The sequence below is a fragment of the Plectropomus leopardus genome, chromosome 12, assembly GCF_026936395.1.
Source record: "Plectropomus leopardus strain MGB_pleo_1.0 chromosome 12, ASM2693639v1, whole genome shotgun sequence".
Lineage (NCBI taxonomy): Eukaryota > Metazoa > Chordata > Actinopteri > Perciformes > Serranidae > Plectropomus > Plectropomus leopardus.
Genome location: NC_142187.1, coordinates 33,235,581 through 33,255,334, shown reverse-complemented (window position 1 = coordinate 33,255,334; position 19,754 = coordinate 33,235,581). Strand labels below are relative to the sequence as shown.

Here is a 19,754-nt window from a genome sequence, read left to right as displayed (position 1 = left end):
AGAGTGTGTGTGTGTGTGTGTGTGGTGTTAATCTTTTGAAACCTGAAATAAATTGGCTCAATTTCTCTCAAAAACAAGGGAAGAAGGTAGAGAGCAATGTAGGATGAAATGACTCAAAAATTAGCAAGAAAATTAGTAAAAAAAAAAAGTACCAGAAAATTACCTGGAAATTTGTATTAAAAATATGAATAAATAAAGTACATTAAGTAATGAATGAATTTTAGAAAATGACCTGGGGAAAAGGTGCTTAAAAATGATAAGAATTCTGTAATAATAATAACTATAAATATATTTTTTGCCTAGCATTCTTCTGTTTTTCCTCAGATGTTTCTCCTTTGCTTTTTAAAAATCATTCTTTAAATTCACAAATTTCTGGCAGTTTGATGAGCATTTTTTAACATGTTGTTGAAAGAAATCACACCAGTTTGCTCACCATTTAAAGCTTAAAATACATGTGAGAGGCATCTGAGAGCAGGACAAGGAAAGTTTTGTGGCTCCAGATTTCAAAGAGTGTGTGTGTGTGTGTGTGTGTGTGTGTGTGTGTGTGTGTGTGTGTGTGTGTGTGTGTGTGTGTGTGTGTGTGTGCTTACAGTAGTGTTCCAGAGAGAGGGTGTCGGGGCAGTCCATGTTGAGGAGTGAGTCGGCAGCGACAAGTGTCTCCATGGTCTCCTCCTCTCCACTTTCACACGGCTCCACTGCAGACAACAAGGAGACACACAAAAACAGATTTTTCGCTGGTGCACAAGTTTGCTCTCACAAATAAGAAGCACCAACAACACAGCTTGGCGGTGGGTTGCAAACAATATGAAATTTTCATGGTGCGATAATGTCTCAGAAAACATCCTGGTATCGCAGTATAAATTATTGTTATTATTGTTTAAATGATCTTCAAAAGATTTTTGGGTTGAACTGGTTACATAACCGACACTTAAAAAGGAAAACTGGCTTGACTTTTTTCCATCTTCACTTTTGCACACTTATTTGCACATTTTTTCTTTTTTTATTGCTCTTTTAATCTTTTTGGTTGTTTGTTCTCTGTATATACTGTACATATCTTTATTTTTATTATTATTGTTATTTTATTTTATTCTGTGTTTAGTGACTTCCTTTTTTGCCCTTTTTAACAAATATTTCATTCAGTTGCTGCTCTCTTATTTTCTGCTGCAACAAAACAATTTCCCTCACGGGATTAATAAAGCATTTCTATTGTATTCTATTTTAAGAACATGTGAGGAAGGCAACGGACAACTTAAGAAGAAATGACCCAAAACTAGCAAGAAAATTAGTAAAAAAGTATCCAAAAAGAAAGCTTGGAAAAAAAAAAATATCAAACAATCTGGAAAGTTAAAAAAAGGGAAATTACCTCAAAAAAGAGGTTAAACATTATAATGATTGTGTAAAAATATTTTTAAATACATAATAAAGTTAAATAAATCTAGTTTAGTATAAGAGATATTCCAATAACTTTAAAAAATAATTTTCCAGTACTAATTTCTTAATTTGTGGGACATTTCTTGCCAAGTTGCTCATTTTCTTCGTGTTCCATGTTTACAAAACGAAATCAGACCAATTTGCTCAGGTCTTAAAGGGTTAAAAATGGCAGTTTGTGTAAAACAATCTACCTTTTTAAAAAATGAACAAAGAAAAGTGAAATTCTCTGTCCGGCTGCATTCTTTTTCAACATTGTAGATGAGCAGACGTAAACGGTACAATAGTCCATCTTTACACCCTGAAATCAGTGGACCTCTGAAACACTACTTGGCTGTTGAGCCAAAGTATAAAAAAAAATATATTTTCATTATTTAACGTTGCAAGACTATTTGTGTCAAAACTTTCTGCTGCCATCCCAATACAATCTGAGCAAAAGGAATTTAACTTTGAATTTTGACAGCGACATCAATGTGATCAATGACCTTGATATGTCAGGTTTTTAATTTGATGCATGCGCCGAGCCAACGGCATCGCTGTCCGATTACTGTATCCATTATTATTTTCTCAAATGATTTTCCAGACAATTTATTACATCATTATGTATATTAATCACAGAATATAATATTACAGATGCTGTGTTTAGAGGATTTGATCTATATCGCTCCAGCACTCGCTGTGAGCACCACAAATTAAAGTCACCTCACCAGCCTCTGAGTGACAGACATTTGGGGGACAAGAGGCCAGATGCGGTGCCACGTCATTGTTTGCACGTCACAACGAAGTCTCAAGTCTCGGCACCAAAGTCCCAAGTCAGGACCCAAGTTGAGACAGGCAACTTTGAGTTTTGAGTGCTAAAATAAGTCATAACAAGCTCTTCACCAAATGCAATGCCATTTTAACCCTTTGAAACCTGAACAAATTGGCTTGATTTCTTTCAAAAACATGGGAGGAAGCCACTGAGCAATAAAAAGAGAAATGGCCCAAAAGTTTGCAAGAAATTAGTAAAAAGTACAAGAAACTTAATAAATAAAAGCAAAAGAGTAACAAAAAAAAACAAACAAGGCAATCATGACTCAGAAAAATGCTTAAAAAATATAAGAATTCTTGAACATAATTTTAATTATGCTTTTATTATAATAATTATAAATATTTTAGCTAGATTTTTTCCTAGTTTTTTTTATCAATAATTAATTTTCTAAATCTACTAGTTTCTTACCAAGTTGCTCATTGCCTTTATTCCCATGTTTTGTTTTTTTTAAAAAATCAAACAATTTGCTCAAGGTTGAGAGGTTTAAATACTTATGAAAGGGACTTGAAATTTAATTGAGTTTTTGCTTTTTCCCTAGAAATAATTAACAATTAATTTTATAAATCTACTTATTTCTTACCATGCTGCTCATTGCCTTTATTCCTATATTGCTGTTTTTAAAAATCACACAATTTACTAAAGGTTTAAAGGTTTAAAGACCTGTGAAAGGCACCTGATATTAATTTATGAGTTTTTATTTTCATTTTAATGGATCTGATTAATGGTCAGACGCTTGCTGTGTTTTGTGCCTGTAACTTTAATTTGACATTTTGTGCACTTGTGCTTCCTCCTGGGATGAAATATGCTATTTAAATAAAGTTTAATGACCCAAACACATGATCAGGCTGCAAGTTTAGCTATCAAATATTTGTCCTCAGCTCCAGATTGTAATGAATAACCACTTTTTTAAACATCATCCACCAAACTTCAATATTGTGCGCGCGCGTACACACACACACACACACACACACACACACACAGATAAATAATATCTGAGTGTGATGTTTCACTGATTATAATGCTCCACACAAATAACACGGGCAGTTTTGGGCCTCAGTTATCGATCACTTTCATCGTCATACATCCTGCTTCATGTTTGTCTCCGAGCCAAAACAGGATCTTATTTTTTCGTGCGCATTTGTTTCTGTGCAGATAAAAACATCTGTTAGCTAACAGCTGTTTGTCGTGAACTAAAACTCCTTCTGCCGCCGAGAAAAGCACAAAAAACACCAGTAAAAAGTAACAAAACCCGTTTTCGCGAACACGGCAGATGAATTGGTGTCCCTGAAAGTGTTTTAATTTTGGGGGGGTGAATCGTCCGGGACTGTCCGCGAGCGTTGTCAGTTAGCTCGGTTAGCCTCGCGCCGTGCCCAACTTCAGCTGCTCCAAACCGGGAATAAAGTCGGAAAAAACAACCGGATACAGTGATGAAACTTACTTTTGACTCCCAGCACCGGTGAGGAACAAGCCATAGCATATGTGCTGTAGGCCGAAGTGACCACGTCTACATCCTAAAATGCTTCATTAACGGTGTTTCCCAGGATCGAGCCACAAATGTTTTGTTTCACTTCCTGAATATTTGCAGAGGGTGGTCCATGTGCTCGTGCGAGGGGCGACACTGCGCATGTGCAGTACGAGGCCTTCAAGCGTAACTCTGGTGGGACTTTTAATTTGGTAAGACTTCCGTAAAACAGAGGACAAAAAGTGATATAAGTATAAATAAATAAGTTGATAAATAAGGATTATTAAATAAATTGAAGAATATAAACAATGACATAAATAGAGCAATAAATAAATTTAAAAATATATAGATGCTGAGGCTAGGACTCCCTACCTCTTTAACATGCATGCATGGATATATATTAATAAATACATGTAGTTGTGCAAATGCAGAAATAAATTCATTTAATAATGTCCTGTTTAATAACCTATTTTTTGCATTTACCTATTTATTTTTATATTTATTTTAACACTTATTTATCAACTTTTTTTGTTTATTTATGCATTTTGGTATTTATTTACTCTAATTTATGTATTAATGAATGTATTTATACATTTTTTTATTTATTTGTCTATTTATTTACTCCTGTAATTAATTTATTTTCTATTTAAATTAATTTATTCCTGCAATTATTTCTACATTTATTTATTTATTTCCATTTTTTTCAATGTCCTGTTAAATTATCCAATTTTAATAATTTATTTTGGCATTTATCTATTTATTTGCATATTTATTTCAATGTTTATTTATCTATCTACTTATCTACTTATTTATGTGTTTATTAAATTCTGTATTTATGTAACTGTTTATTATTGTTTTTATTTATACATTAATTATGTTATTTACATGATTTTATGTATTCTTGTAAATACACATTATCATAATAATTTTTGTATTCATTTATTTAGCTCTGTATTCATTTATACATTTATTTATATATTTTCATATTTATTTATTTCATTCATGTAATTATTTATTCAGTGATTTTTGTTCTCCATTGCATAAAACCTTCAAAGAACAAAGCATAACCCATTTATGTTTGATTAGACTATTTGAAGACAGGTGAGCTTTAATCATGAAATATGAATGGGATGAGTAAATAAAGGCTGGAACGTGTGCATGTGCGTGTGTGCGTGTGTGTGTGCGTGTGTGTGTGTGCGTGCCTGTGTGTTTGTTGTCGGCACTGACCTTTGAGCAGCTGCTGGTGATGCTCCGTCTGGGACTGTTCACACGCTAGACCTGCGTATGAGAGCAGGTGTGGATGGGGAACCTGCTCCACAATCACTGCAGGGTAATCCGAGTAACCACCCAACTGAAAAAAACAATTAGATTAAATTAAATCAGATTATAATTTGTGCTGCATCAGGTGCAAGCTCTGTGTTGGACACACACAAAGACATTTCCTCACCTGTGACATGTTGATGTGGTCACTGGCAAAGTCAAAGATGAGCTCTGACTGCTGCAACATGGTTGAATATCCCACACACACAACTTTAACTGCGTGAAAACAGCATCACAGCTTTCCTCTGAAGACTATTAATTACAGAATAAGTCAGTTTTTTAAGTCCTGGCAGATCCAGTTTTTGGAGCGAATTTTTAGATGAGCAGCACTTTTCTGTCAGTGTAGATCAACGAGAGCGCTCCCCCCAGGACACGACGAGGCCCGTCTCTTTCCATGCAGTTCAACAGCTGAGGAGTGATGTGAGTAAACTAATTGACCAGAGACACGGAGGCGTCACAGGAAACCAGCGTTCACTCGCTCTGCCTCGACTCTTGGTGAGGAAGTGCTAAACTGTCCTCTGCTCGCACTGAACCTGCCAGATAAGAACAGACAGAAACAAATGTGATTTCGACACCTGCAGCGAGGTGGTAAGCAGTTCGAGTTTTTAAATAAAAATACCCCAAATAAAGAAATGTGGTCACTCTGAGCTGGAGAGAAAACGGTACTTCCCTCTTTCATACATCTTTTGCTCTTATCTTGCTTCTAAAAGAGGCCAAACCAGCAACAGGAAGGAAGCGTTTGCACTGCAATGTGTGCCTGGGCGTGTGTGTGTGTGTGTGTGTGTGTGTGTGTGTGTGTGTGTGGTATGAGTAGAGGGGGAGGCAGCTGGCAATGAACTCGAAACATCATGTCTTTGCACAACGTTCAAGGTTTCAGGGGCGTTACGTTCACATTCCTCACAACATGGCGAAGAAGAGGACATTCAGAACAAAAACTCCTCTTTCCTACTCCCCCTAATTCTCTCCTCGTCGCCTGCTTTTCTTTGCTTCCTCTTTTTTAATCGCTGCTAAATTCTGAGGTTAAAGTGAATCGTTAGTCTCCTCTGTTGCTGCTTTACACCGGCCTCCCCCTCAGAGATTAAGTTGTAAACACAGTTGGCACACCTGCTCTTACCTTCAGCCCTCCTCCGGCATTAACGTTTTGTGCACAATAGATCTCTCGCTGTGAACAAATCGCCTGCGAGGAAATAAATATGATCGTCGAGCTCCTACATTTTAATCCCATTAATCCTCAGTCTTGTAGTCTCTCAGTTTCTGAGCGCGGTTTTGTCTTTGTGTGTGTGTGTGACAGAGGCACAACATGTTTGGGTCAGTTATCACACAGGAAGCACAGCTCAGTTAGGAGGCACCGCTTCCTGAGTTCCTGCGCCAAACCGCTGCCAACATCATCTGCCAACAGTGGCCTTCTCATTTTCAACTTCCCTCAGACGTGCGCAGTTGTTTGGTGCTCGACGATTTACGTAGGACGGTAGAGAAATGGAGGATACTTTAGTTAGTTAGTAATGTTCTGTATGCAGCTCGATTTGAGGAGAGATTAGAGCTGAAACTCCAAAAATTAACAGCATCTGTAACCGTTTTCATAATGGATTTATTGTTTGGATAATTTTTTAACAATAATATCAGGAATTCTTTGGTCACAGTTTCTGAAAATGCAAATATCTGCAGGTTGTCTTCGTAATCTTTGACAGTAAGTTGATTATCTTTAGGTTTTAGACTGCTGGTCGAGAAAACAAGCAATTTGAAGACATCGCCTTGGGATTTTTGAAATTTGTTATCATGGATGTATAACTGAACGGGCCTGTGGGGGACAGGTCCAGCGTTAGGGGGACAGGTCCAGCGTTAGGTGGACGTCCCCCGGGACTCTGTCACTCATATTAAAACATACTGACCAAAAAGAGACTTAATATAAGAAGAAAGTCAAGAAAGTCATTTTCAAAAGCAAAATCAATTTCATTTTTATATTTTAGGGTTTTTTTCCCCTCTTGTCTTCTTATGTTAACTTGAATTGTACAAAGATGATGCTGAAAATAATGTTGTGTTTGAGTTATAGAGGAACTATAAAGAGGAACATTCCCCAAACTGTTCTGCTTGTTGTTGGAAGGAACCAAACATCAGATATCAGTTTATTCTTTCAGCATAACCGAACACGAAACCCACTACACCTGAACTCAAACTGCGTCCAGCGTGTCCTCTCATCATGTCCTCTCATCATGTCCCCGTCACACACACACAGAGCAGAAGGAGGGAGGGGGGAGACGGCGGCCGCTTACACCGGTGTTCAGCAGTTACTGTGAGCAGCGAGCACGGTGATAAATGACTATCAGGACCGGATTGAGACATTTTGGTGCTCTAGAAGAGATTGAGATCACCTGTTGGACAATGAGAGCGGAGCGGATATTCGGAGACACCGGCGGAGACACCGGCGGAGACACCGGCGGAGAAAGAGAGTGGAGTGGACATTCGGGGACACCGACAAAGAATGAGAGCGGATCAGTCAGCATCAGTAACTCATCCCCGACTTTGTCTTCAGTCCGCAGCGGCGTCAGGTCTCACTGTGCAGGCTGGTCAGCAACAACAGGGGCGCTGACTTTATGATTATTTCTCTCTTTATTTGTTCATTTCTTATTTCAAGGCAGAACATGAAGAAAGGGCGCGAACGGGCGCAGAAAATTATTATCGGGTTGTTTATGATTTTAGCGTGACCAGCGGCGCCCCTCCAGCGTGTGGCGCTCTAGGCGACCTCGTATATCTCCTCTGCCAAGGACCGCCCTGGACAGTATATTTCCTCCTTGTTCACTGATGATCTAAATAAGTCACAAATGTTTCTCCTGTTGCCTTTTTTTTAAAAACAACGCCACTGAGAGGGTCCGAAAAGCCGCTAAGTAGTGATAAAATCGGCACATTAGTGGTCCTCTCCTCCGTCACTCTGGGACCTTAGATCGTCTTGTTCATTTTTGGATTGCATAACATCCGTAACTGTGTCCCATACACTACAGTGAAAACACAGATAAACACCAGAAAGACCCACAAAACTTCCACAAGGACACAGAAAAACCACAAAAAAAGCAGCAAAAGAGATGCCAAGGACCTGCAAAGATACAAAAATTACCTTAAAGAGACACAAAATTACCTCAAACAAGCAAAAAATGACTACAAAGACATACAGAACTACTACAAAGAGACACTTGACTACAAAAATGTTTCAAAAGAGATACAAAGAACTGATAAAGACACAAATTTACATCAGAGATACAAAAGAGACTAAGAGACCGCAAAACACACACAAAAAGGCTGTAAAGGAGACACAAACGACACACAAAAAGACACAAAATTACCTCAAAGAAGCACAAAATGACTACAAAGAAACTAAAAAGATACACAAAACCACAAAAAGGCTGCAAAGGAACTGCAAAGAGACAAAATAACTACAAAAAGGGGCAAAACAACTACAAAGAGCCTGGTTTTAGTGGCGACAATAAGTCATCCAACCGTAGTTTAGTTCATTTGTAGTCTAATATTAGCTTTTTACCTGTACTGAGGCTTCAAAAATGCAATTTTTATTTGCAACAGAGCTTATTTTTTGCAATAATTAAAAATCCAGTGGATAAATCTCGGAGGCTTTTGGACTCAGTTCTCAGTTCTCAAAACGGGCACACGCCACAGTCCTGCCAAAAAGTACCTGCAGCCCAGAGAGAGCAATATTCACTCGAAATCACGGTTTATTTGTCATATTAACTATTACATGCTGTTTTTTTTTAATTTGTTTATTCTGTCTTTTCATGTCGAGTTGTTGTGCAGGTTGAAACATAACAGCAACTCTCTTAACCTGAAAACCCTGTTCTGGATCTACAGCAGGGCATGCAGCCGTGCCTTTTTTTTTTTTTTTTTTACTATCAATAAAGGTAAGATAAAGCAGGCTGCTATTTTCTTTGCTTTCTGTAAGTGGTGGTTGAAGCTGCCTGCCTTTGTCCCATGTGTGTATATAGTGTATGTTCATTGTTGGCGTGCCCTGCAGCCTGCTGCTTCTACAGAGTAACAGCACAGAGCCTTTGTTCATCAGCACTCTGGTCACATAGGTTTGTCTCTGTGGCCTCGGCGCTGGGATCTGAGTCTGTGAAGTGGTTGCCAGGCCCCTGAGGACACTGATAAGCCCCCATAACATTCATTCCCCAGTTTGTGTGTGTGTGTGTGTGTGTGTGTGTGTGTGTGTGTGTGTGTGTGTGTATGTGTTTGAGAGAGAGAGAGAGCGACCGAGATAGAAAGAATGAGGCTGTGTTTGACAGAAAGGGGCAGAGAGTGTGTGTGTGTGTGTGTGTGTGTGTGTGTGTGTGTGTGTGTGTGTGTGTGTGTGTGTGAACTAGGCCAGGCTGATAACAGTATGGCAAGTAAGGGAGCAGCTGATAAGCCCCTCTTGTTGCTCGCGGTAACCGGGCCTTGTTAAATGAACACAGTAAAATGTGTGTGTGTGTGTGTGTGTGTGTGTGTGTGTGTGTTTGTGTTTGTGTGTGGAGATTGGGAATCGGGGGATGGTGGAGGTGGTCACAACACACACCTCTGTTTTTACAGCCTTCCTGGTGTGCATATGAGGTTTAGCAGTCATTTAGGGACTGTTCTTTAATGATCGGGGGGGGGGTAAGACTTTTTTGGTTTGTTTTTATTTTGACCGTCTCTGAAGCTACAAATATTTTTCTCTTGAGCCTCCCTGAGTGACTGGCATAAATGTATGACCTTGCCTCTACGATATATTTGTTTCCAGATTTTAAATCTTTGATGTTTGAAGGTTAAACGTTGATGACAAAATCTTGGAGCTGAAAAAAAAAAATATATTTTTTATTCTTGTGCATGCTGGTTAGTTTGTGCAAACAGTTTATTTTTGTCCACAGGAAACTGTTTTTATTCATTCATTTTTATATAAACTTTCATTGTACTTAATGAATAAAAAAAGCTGCTGGGAACTTACTGTATATGATGTCTACAGTTAGTTTTGATTAAACATTTGCCAAACGCTTACAAACAAAGATCTGTGTTGGAGTTTTTTATATATCGCCATTTCTAAATTTTGACAGAAATATTTTGATTGTTACTGTAAAATATCAGTTCCAAATATCTGTGATCAGACTCATTAAGTATTAATAATCTGTATCTGGCCTGAAAAACCAACCCCTAGTTTAAAAGGTTTGTTTCCTTAAAAATCAGCAGTAAAACAAATACAAAATACACACTTAAAGTTGTCTACCCCTCCAAAAACCACCCCCCCCCAAAAAACAAAAAAACATAAGTCTCTCCCCAGTGCTTAAAAAAGTGTCTGACATGCCTCCCCCTTTTGCTCCCCCCTCTCCCCTCCTATAAATAACAAACAGTCCCTCATAATAAGTAATTCTTAGAGTATTTTTTAAACTAAACTTGTCTGTCAGCGTGTTTAAACTGCGTAAAACAGTTGCACACACTCTCTGAGAAACACTTTCACTTTCCCTTCAGCACATGTCACGAACACAGTCGCCCGCAGAGCGTCTGTCTGCTCTGTGTTGAGTGTTTGTCATTAAACAGAGGCCTGTTCAGAGGACGCATCAGCTGTGGGCTTACCTTGTGTTTGGGGATGTATGTGGCAGAGCAGCAGCTGGATCCAGGAGAGGAGCGGAAATTTAACTCATCCCTCTCTGGCAAACGCAGAAGCTTCATCTGCCGGCAGATCTGGGATCAGTTTCCTGGTGCAGTCACTAAAGGCAAAGTGCCACTCGAGCTTTTGGATCAGTTCTTCTTCCCTTCAGTCCTTGCCAGTTATTGCTTCCTCTTTTTTCTTCCAGAGAACTGCCGCCCCTCTGAGCTCTGATTGGTTACCTGTGTTGTGAGTCAAGGTAACCCATAGAGACCATTGTCAGTGTGGAGCAAATGTAAACACGGGCGTATTTGCAATGTAAAGCAGCAGAGAGCCAAGCAGCCGGTCTGCAAACAGCGCAGAGGGTCAGATGAGGGTGGACAGACAGTGAGGATCATCATATTAAATCAGCAGGTCAGCTTCAACCAAAACACAAAGGATTTTCAACATTACACTGTGACAAATTTCACTATTATGTTAAACTACTACTACAAAAAAGCATCCTACCGTTTTTTTACAGTATAAATACCATAAATTACTTCAACAGAATATTATCATTGAGTTTGATAGTATTTAGCTGAAGAATGTAAGGTTTACAGTGTAATATTGAGTCCAAAAGCTGTGTGATTTTTGTGGTTTTACTGTATTTTGGAAAATCTGCACATTACTCTTTGAATTTGGCTGCATCTTTACAGCAGTTTAGTCCTGTTTGATGCTTTGCACAGTTAACAGTTATCTGATTTCTTTTGAACCATGGGAATAAAGCAATGAGCACTTAAGGAAGAAATTACCACGCAATTAAAGAAAACTAGAGAATTTAATTTTAAAAAATCAGAAGAAAAAAAAACAAAAAACCTAAAGGAAATTTACTCAAAGAAGCCTAAAAATCCATAATAATTCTGTAACATAATTTTCAGAAATTTTCTCACCAAGTTTGAGAGAAAAATGCACCAGTTTGCTAAATTCAGATTTGAGATTTCCTTTTTTTGTCATCTTCATTAGGTACTTCCATACGTAAATAAAAAACAAAATAATGTTTTCCCTCAAAAGACTAAAACAGTGCAAGTCAATAATAAAAATCTGATAAAAATATGTAAATAAAGGTAATAAATGAGCAGATAAAAGTCATAAGAAAGCTATTAGCATGAATTTCTTTAATCGTCATCATTATTATTATTAATAATAATGTTATTATTATCATTATTTGTTTTCTCCCCATCTGTAATTTGTACCTGGGAATGCTGCATATATATTATTAATTGTGATGAATTGTGGATTTGTTGTTGTCGTCTAAGCTTTCAATAAAAATAAAAAGGTGCATCAAAACATATAAGGAAAATGTAGATATAAACTTAAAATTACAGACAACAAATTTGGCCAAAACAGAGCATGCAGACCGACACACAGGAAGACAGATGCATTAAGTAAAAAATAAAACAGCCATTAATCTTAATCCAGTCCCTGATGCTCCCTAGTGGCAAAACTCTGCACTAACATTTTAAAAACCTGCTTCTTCTCACATCCTGCCCCCTTATTTTTAAAAAATAAATGACAGATGGAAATTCTTACACACACGTCCATCCCACAGTGTGGTTCAGTGATACCGAGGGGTCTGGTTCGAGCTGTGTGATCACTGTCGCGTCTGTTTCTTGGAAATCATCATGAGAGCTCTGCAACCCGCCATGCTGTCTCTGTATACTGTCACTGTTGCATAACGACTGTCTGTGAACTTCATATGAGACAAACGAGCTGCACGACCATCATGTTCACAGATAAAAACAGAACATGAAGTGTGATAAATTCTTTGACTAAACGCACTATTGAATATGTTTGGGGTTTTTTTGCTTCGGTGAGAGCTTCATGTAGCTGCACAAAAGATTAGAAAAGTGATGTTTTAAGGGAAAGTTCAAAAATCAAAAATACAGTTTTTTCCTCCCACCTGTGGTGCTATTTATCAGTCTCGCCTGTTATGGTGAGAGTTGAACAGTGCTGGAGATATCAGCCGTTCAGATGTCTGTCTTCTCTTGCCTTTAGGTATCAGAGAAGCCGGCTCACTAAATAGTTTAAAAAGAAAACTAAAAACGTTTCTTTTCAATTTAGCCTTTAACTTGCTAACTTAGCTGCTTTGCATTCTGCTGCACATCTTTAAGAGACTGCATTTTCCTTAATTTTATGCATTTTATATACTAATTTTTTTCCATTTTATGTTGTGCATTCTGTGCATTCATTTTTTATCCTTTTTTAATCTCACCTTTTCTAGTATTATAAAGTGGGTTTTACACATTTAAATATGCATTCTATGTATTTTATTCTGATCTTATATTATGTTTACATGCAGGTTTTATTTTGTCTTTTTGTCTTCTATGTGTTTTGATGTGAAGCACTTGGTGCATGTAATTTCTTTCTTGTAGAGCACGTTGGGCTGCATTTCTTGTATGAAAGGTGCAATACAAATAAAGTTTATTATTATTATTGTTATTATTATTTTTATTCTCTTCAACATAATGGAACTAGATGGAACTTGTGGTGCTCAAAGTGCCAAAAAAATACGTTTGCAAAACTCAACAGCAATTTCTCTTTTCAGAAATCATGACCTGGTTCCTCAAGATAATCCACAGACCTTGTGAACGGTCTCATATGGAAACTATTTTTTCTACTGAACTACACCCACAAACTGTAACACTCTGCAGAAGGAAGAGTTCATCTGCTCATGAGCCGCTTGTACACACAAATCGTGCTATAAAGTCGCTACGAAGTCCCTTCTTTACACAAAACCAAACATCCCGTCGCTCCAGTGTGCACTTTTTGACAGCATGACAGGCTTTTAGTGTGACATATAAAAATACTCATCAGCAGTGCTTTATTATCAATAACATGTCAATAACAATTATTACCATCTCACAAACCGACCAGGTGATTTAAACCAGTCAAAACGCAGACTAAAACAGCTTCATGCTAAAAATAATTTTTTTACACCCTTGCGAAACCGCATGTGGAGTCAGAAGCCCTTTTTTTCATGAATATTGCTCTACATGAACCAAACAACGACAGGATCTTTCTGCTCCTGTGCATGATTTAAAAGCCTCTGCAAACCCAAGTCACCAAAAAAACCTTCTTAATATGTGATTTAGGGTCTTACGAGCATTAAAAAAAAAGCAGAAAAGGTGATTAGACATTAGCCTCAATCAAAATTTGAAATATTGTTATTTTAGTTTTTTTAATTTCCTGAAGCTGGGTTGATTCGGGCGTATTTATCCTCGATCTTTATCAGGTAATATGGATAAAGCCAATCAGAAATTCAAAGCCAGCTGTCAGTTGATACTAATTTAACATCCCAAACTGAAATCCCTCAAAGCGTGTTTTGAGCACCACAAGCCAAGTGTCGTCTTGGTCCGTTTTATTGGAGAGAAGGCAGAAATCTCTACGGCCGATATCTCCAACGCTCTGCAACTCAAACCAAAATGATCTAGACTGATAAACAGCACTGCAGGTAAGAGGAAAAACTGGATTTTGATTTAAGGGTAAACTGTCCCTTTAACTTGTTTATTACAAAATTAGATTTTGGGAATTTCAACACCTGCACCTGTCAAAGATGTGCAGAAACAGCATTTCTGAAGAGATTATTCCACCTTTAATCTGATCCATATACGGCCCATATCTGCGGGTGGAGATGAGCTGATAAGGCTGAATAAATCAAGCCCTCCCTTCATTCCTTCACTTCTTTTTGTCATTTTTTTTCGCCTCATTTCAGCAACAGCAGGCAGCTTCAAGAATGTGCTGGTTTGGCTCCAAAATAAGGTTAACTCCCATAATGTTTTGATAAAGAGGAGGAGGGCGGGCTTTATTTTTACAATGTGTGTGTGTGTGTGTGTGTGTGTGTGAGCGAGATATTGTTCCAGAGAAATTATTGATTACCTGCAGTGGACTCCAAATTCAGTAACTGTTTCCAGTTTATGTGTGTTACACCTCACACTTGGGCAGCCTGAATAAAAATCCACTGCTGACCAAAATCAACCACAAAAACACCTTCAAAACAATAAAATCTGATTCATTAAAATTAAGACGTACCTGCAAGACATAACCAAATCCTGGGCTGAGAGGCAGCGAGACCAGCAGTCGTCACGTCCGCGGCCTCCCTCTTCTGCAGCTGGCGCAGGAGCGTTCACATCAGGCGGTCCTCACTGACTGATGCAGCACACCTGGGCAGAAAAAGACGAGAGAGTCAACGGGGACAACAGCGCGGGAAACACCCACAGCCGTAACACTACAGTACGATTACATGTTAGAAACAGTCTAATTATTGTGTTAATCCGACTGAAACTGGACTTTTAAAACACACGTGAACATGTCAATCCAACTGAAATCAGACTGAATCAAATTTCTGAAAACACACCCTGATAATTCGACTGGAAGTCGAGCTGTTCCATCATGCAAACCCCTCAGTAAGACTTTACCTGGACTCGCAGAAAAGGTGCTGCAGAACAGGTAAGACTAGTGTTTTTAATTTTGACTCAGGCGAGAGACGTACAACTTTATTTTAGATAAAAAAGTCACCCGGGGCTGCAGCAAAACATACTTTAGCCACCTAAAAAATGAATACCAAATTAAGTTTTGACTATATTTGAGTATTTGCTCCTTTTTACCAACACAACAGCTGATGGAGGCAGCGGTAAAGCAGCAGCTCTGCAGTTCAGTGGAGTAAAATTACTGTTTTTCTCAGGGGAGTCTGCTGTTTTTTGTCTGTCAGGGCTGTCTGACAGTGAGATAAAACGCTGAAAATATTCTAAATTTGGCGCACTTAAACTGATTTTTTTTAAGTGGCTTAAAACTAATCAATGAGGGCAAGTTATTGAAAATAAACTGTTATGACTGTGATTGGGTCTATATCATAAACCATCCTCTAAACTTTGCCTGTGCACATGCTGAATTTGGTTTGTCCAGATGAGGACCTGCTTCCTATGTAAACGTCTCTCTACGGTAATGAAAACACAGTGATACTTGTTTTAAGGTGGTTACAAATAATAATAAAATGAAAAATCATACTTACTATATTATATTCAATGTATACTATAAAATCCCCCTTAATACCACAAACTGGACCTTTAAACAAGATGTACTAACTAAATATTCATTTCAGTCATTTTGACATGTAGCGAGGGCTCAAAGAGAGCTAAAGCAAACATCACTTAAACAAAGTAAAACATGCAGTATGGCCACCCTCTACCACCCAAATACTTTTCATACAGTCGCCTACAATAATATAATGTCTTTATTGATAAGCATGTTAGTTTTTGTTTCAACTTCAACGGGAACAAGGCATCAATTTTTGCACTTTTTGCATCAATTTATAGTGTAAATGTCTTGCTTTTTTAGTAGTAAAGTAACTTTCATGTAAAAGTAACTTCCATGTTCTTTTGGGGGCAACACATATTCTAAATATTGAGGAGGATGTATCCACTATGCAGTAAAAGTTGTTTAGTTAATTGACAGAAAATTTATCAGCAACAATTTTGATACTTAATCATCATTTTTTATGCGCAACAGTATTGGAAAATTCTCTGGTTTCAGCTTATCAAATGTAAATATTAAGTTGTTTTCTTAGTCTTCTTAACTAAATTCTGGGATTTCAGTCAGATAAAACAAGCAATTTGTCACTTTGGGCTTTGGGAAAATATGAGGGCCATTTTTCACTTTTTTTGCAGTGTAAGAAATAAACCATGAGAATATTGGCAGACTGACTGACACTGAAAGTTTGATGTTGCAGCCCTTATGTTCATTAAGAGTTTGGCTGTCACATATTTGACTTCACTGACAAACATCTGCACATTTACACGATGTACGCTACATGCTGATGATCGTCACTTTGCAGTTTTCGGCTCTGACTGACCGGCACACTCTGGACCCGCAGATCTGACGTCACGCTGTCAGTCAGCAACAAAGAGGAGGAACAGCAGCAGACCTGAGGGAGAGCAGCAGAGGAAAGAAACACTGCCGAGTCCATGATACGTCAGTCTGATGAATTCCTTCTGTTAGCCACGTCTGCTCACCTTCTGCTGCACTGTGTGTGTGTGTGTGTGTGTGTGTGTGTGTGTGTGTGCATGTGTGTGTGTGTGTGTGTGGCATGTGTACATGTGTGAGACATTTGTACAGCTGTAAAAGTGAGTGATGAGTTGCGTTTTTGTGTCATTTATCAAGCATTCCTTGATGTGTGAAATCAATGGTGTGTGACCAAAAACAGCTCATCAATTAAACAAATATGCAGACAGCATTTTCACACACAAACACATGTGCACGTGCATGCAAGTCAACACACACATACACACACATACACACACACACACACACACACACACACACACACACACACACACACACAAACACACACTCGTGCACTGTAACCTACCTTTTTTGGGTTTTTTTCTGTTATTTTTGCATCAGCAGCATGAAGGTCTTAGCTTGAGTTTGGTTCAGCATTTTTCCCTTGAAGTATGAAGTATGTCCATGGCTGGCTGAGCTGCTCGTGCACACACACACACACACACACACACACACACACACACACACACACACACACACACACACACACACACACACACACACAATGAAAGCATGGTTTCTTTGCTCTTCCCAGATGTAAGTGGAGGCTTTGTCTGGCTAAAAGCTCGCCTCCTGCTGCTATCAATCCAATAAATATTCCAAAACTAAGGAGGAATCTTACATATCAAGAACTGTACATTAAAATACAACGTTCCTATCAGATAAAGTGTATTCAGATAAGATTAAAAAAAGACCGGAGCGAGAGCTTAATCTGGATTACAGATAAAACTATACGTGTCCAAGACTTATGTTTGACTACTGATGTCTGTCATGCAGATTTATTTCGTGTGCACCAAAAGCTTAAGACAAGCCAAGTGTCAGATATAAAAACGTTAAGTCAAACATCACGCTCATACTGCTGCTGATTGTTTCTGAATGCAGTTTGCTTGCAAAAATCTGCTCAACAGGCTGTGAAAATATATAAAATGGTGGAGAAGAAAAACATGAAAGAATGTTTTTAGAAAGAGAGAGAAGAGAGGGGCCACATCAGGTCTGTTTAACAGGAGTGCAGGTAAGAGGGGGCCAGAGGGGGCCACACCCACAATCACAATCTGTGGGGTGTTTTTACACTCGTTTATTTTCAGTATTAGTTCTTTATATTAGAGCTGTATATTTGTCTTTTTAACTTTTTAAAAACCTGGATCAACAATTTTTCGTGTGCTGTATTTACACACCTTAAACAAGTGTTTTAATATAGGTTTAATTCTCTGAAGAAACGTAAGAAAAAAGGCAGTGAGCAAATTGCAAGAAACTGGTAAAAAGTTGATGAGAAAATAACCTGAAAACTAATGTTAAAAATAGTAGAAGGCGAAGAAAGAGAGAGAAAAAAGAATATTAGAAAATTATCAAAAAATAGGGACATTTTTAAAATTATGTAAATGGAGGTGCCTGTAACTCTTATGCAGTTTTCTTATTTTACTTTCTTTTATTAACGTCACTCAAAGGGAGTAGTTAGTAGTGGTTAGTTAGTAACAAAGATATGTTTTGTTATGTTTATATGCTGAGATATGTATGTTGTTTTTTATATGAGGGGATTGTTTTGTGTGTTTTTTAAGATGGTTGTATTGTTTATATTAAGTGTTTTATTTTTCTTCATATCATGTTTAATTAATCAAAAGACTTACATAAAACCTTTAATGACCCGAAAAAGAGGGTCTTGTTAAGTTTCTCAATTCATTCCTCCCATGTTTTGGGATGAAATCAAGCCAATTTGCTCAGGTTTTTAAGGGTTAAAGAAATGATTCACCCACAGAATGATCATTTGTTTACTTATCAGGTGTTACCTTCAGTTTGCAAAGTAAACTTTGTTTTTCTTGCGTGCCTCTACTGTGAACAAAAAATCCTAAAAAGGAGAAAATTCTTCATGAATCTGAAGGGATTTTTAACCAGCTTTGTATCAAAACACTGTTGGTAGCACGTGTAGATGAACTGCGGTAGACGTCTCTCCTCCCTCTCCAGTGAAACTTTGCCAAATTACACATTTTATGTCATTGTAAGATTTAGGATTCAAGATTAAAGGTTTATTTTCATTCCAAAACATGAGGTACATGAGATGAGATTTTCTGGAGTTTAAATGGATTATTCGCAACGTCCCCGCCCCCCAAAAAACCCTACAACACAAATAAATACAATAAATCCACGCATGGCCATTTTTGTTTTTGTGTTTGTTGTTGTTAGCATGTTTGCTAATGTTGTTTTTCCCGCCGCGTTCTCCGCTAAAGTCAGAGGTCTTTCGAGCCATTAGGAGGGCAAAGGTCATCTGAGCAGACCATCACCCTCTCCATGCAGAGTTTCCAGAGCTTTTGTGAAGCACTTTTTAACTTTGGTTTAGAAAAGCGCTCTACAAATGATTCTTATTTTTCTTTCTCTAAGAGGGCAAAATCAAACAGATGTCAGATCATTCGTGCCCTCAGCTGTTGTGTTTTGTCGTATTTATTTACTGTGGTGTGAATTGACCAAATTGCCCCTCTGGGACAATAAAGACTTTCTAATCTGATCTAACATATCAAACGCGTGGTAAATCCTGACGTCGCCAGCAGCCAGAAACGGGAAGATCTCGCACCAGGTGGACAGAAATTTTGAAGCATATTTCGTCTTTTTGGCGGCTATTTAATTCACTGTCAGTTGCAAAGTTAGTGGAGCCTGATGACTATATTTTCGCCGCCTCGAATGTGAGCTTGAACGTCCGCAGTAACGCACGGCATGTTTGGGTTGGGTGGTCAGGTACCGTGACACGGATCCTACAGTCTGGATTTGTCACAGAAACTGTGAAACCATTTGAGTCATATCATAAAATCGGGGGATCAGCAGGAGAAACTGCCAATCGACGCAGGGCAAGAGAAAGGGTTAAAATAGGGAGACTCCCGCGTAAATCAGGAGTGTCGGCAGGTATGCACCTCAAGATTTTAAGTGCCCCTCCATGAAAACTTTCTGAGAGCACGTCTGCTGCTCCCCTGACTGAGACCCACAACCCAAACTCTCAGCCCTCCAGTCCTGCCATGATCCAACAATTTGTGCTGGCTCCTAAAAGACTGTGGAGG

At 38.3% G+C, this 19,754-nt stretch overlaps 1 protein-coding gene across 3 annotated transcripts in view; it reads right to left on the bottom strand.

Moving 5' to 3' along the window:
• Positions 1 to 10,789, bottom strand: part of sugt1 (SGT1 homolog, MIS12 kinetochore complex assembly cochaperone) — a 53,550-nt gene extending 42,761 nt beyond the window's left edge. Inside the window, exons 1-4 of one of the 3 annotated variants that reach the window (XM_088085879.1) lie at positions 10,605 to 10,789; positions 5,149 to 5,554; positions 4,929 to 5,052; positions 591 to 695 (exon numbers count right to left, since the gene is read on the bottom strand). In XM_088085879.1, the coding sequence (XP_087942005.1) occupies positions 591 to 695; positions 4,929 to 5,052; positions 5,149 to 5,208 (289 nt within the window). In that variant the 5' untranslated portion in view covers positions 5,209 to 5,554; positions 10,605 to 10,789. Of the gene's footprint in view, positions 1 to 590; positions 696 to 3,677; positions 3,846 to 4,928; positions 5,053 to 5,148; positions 5,555 to 6,135; positions 6,314 to 10,604 lie in introns of those variants that run through there. The other 2 variants (XM_042497560.2, XM_042497561.2) reach the window with 2 other exon arrangements.
• Positions 10,790 to 19,754: the final 8,965 nt, after the last annotated feature.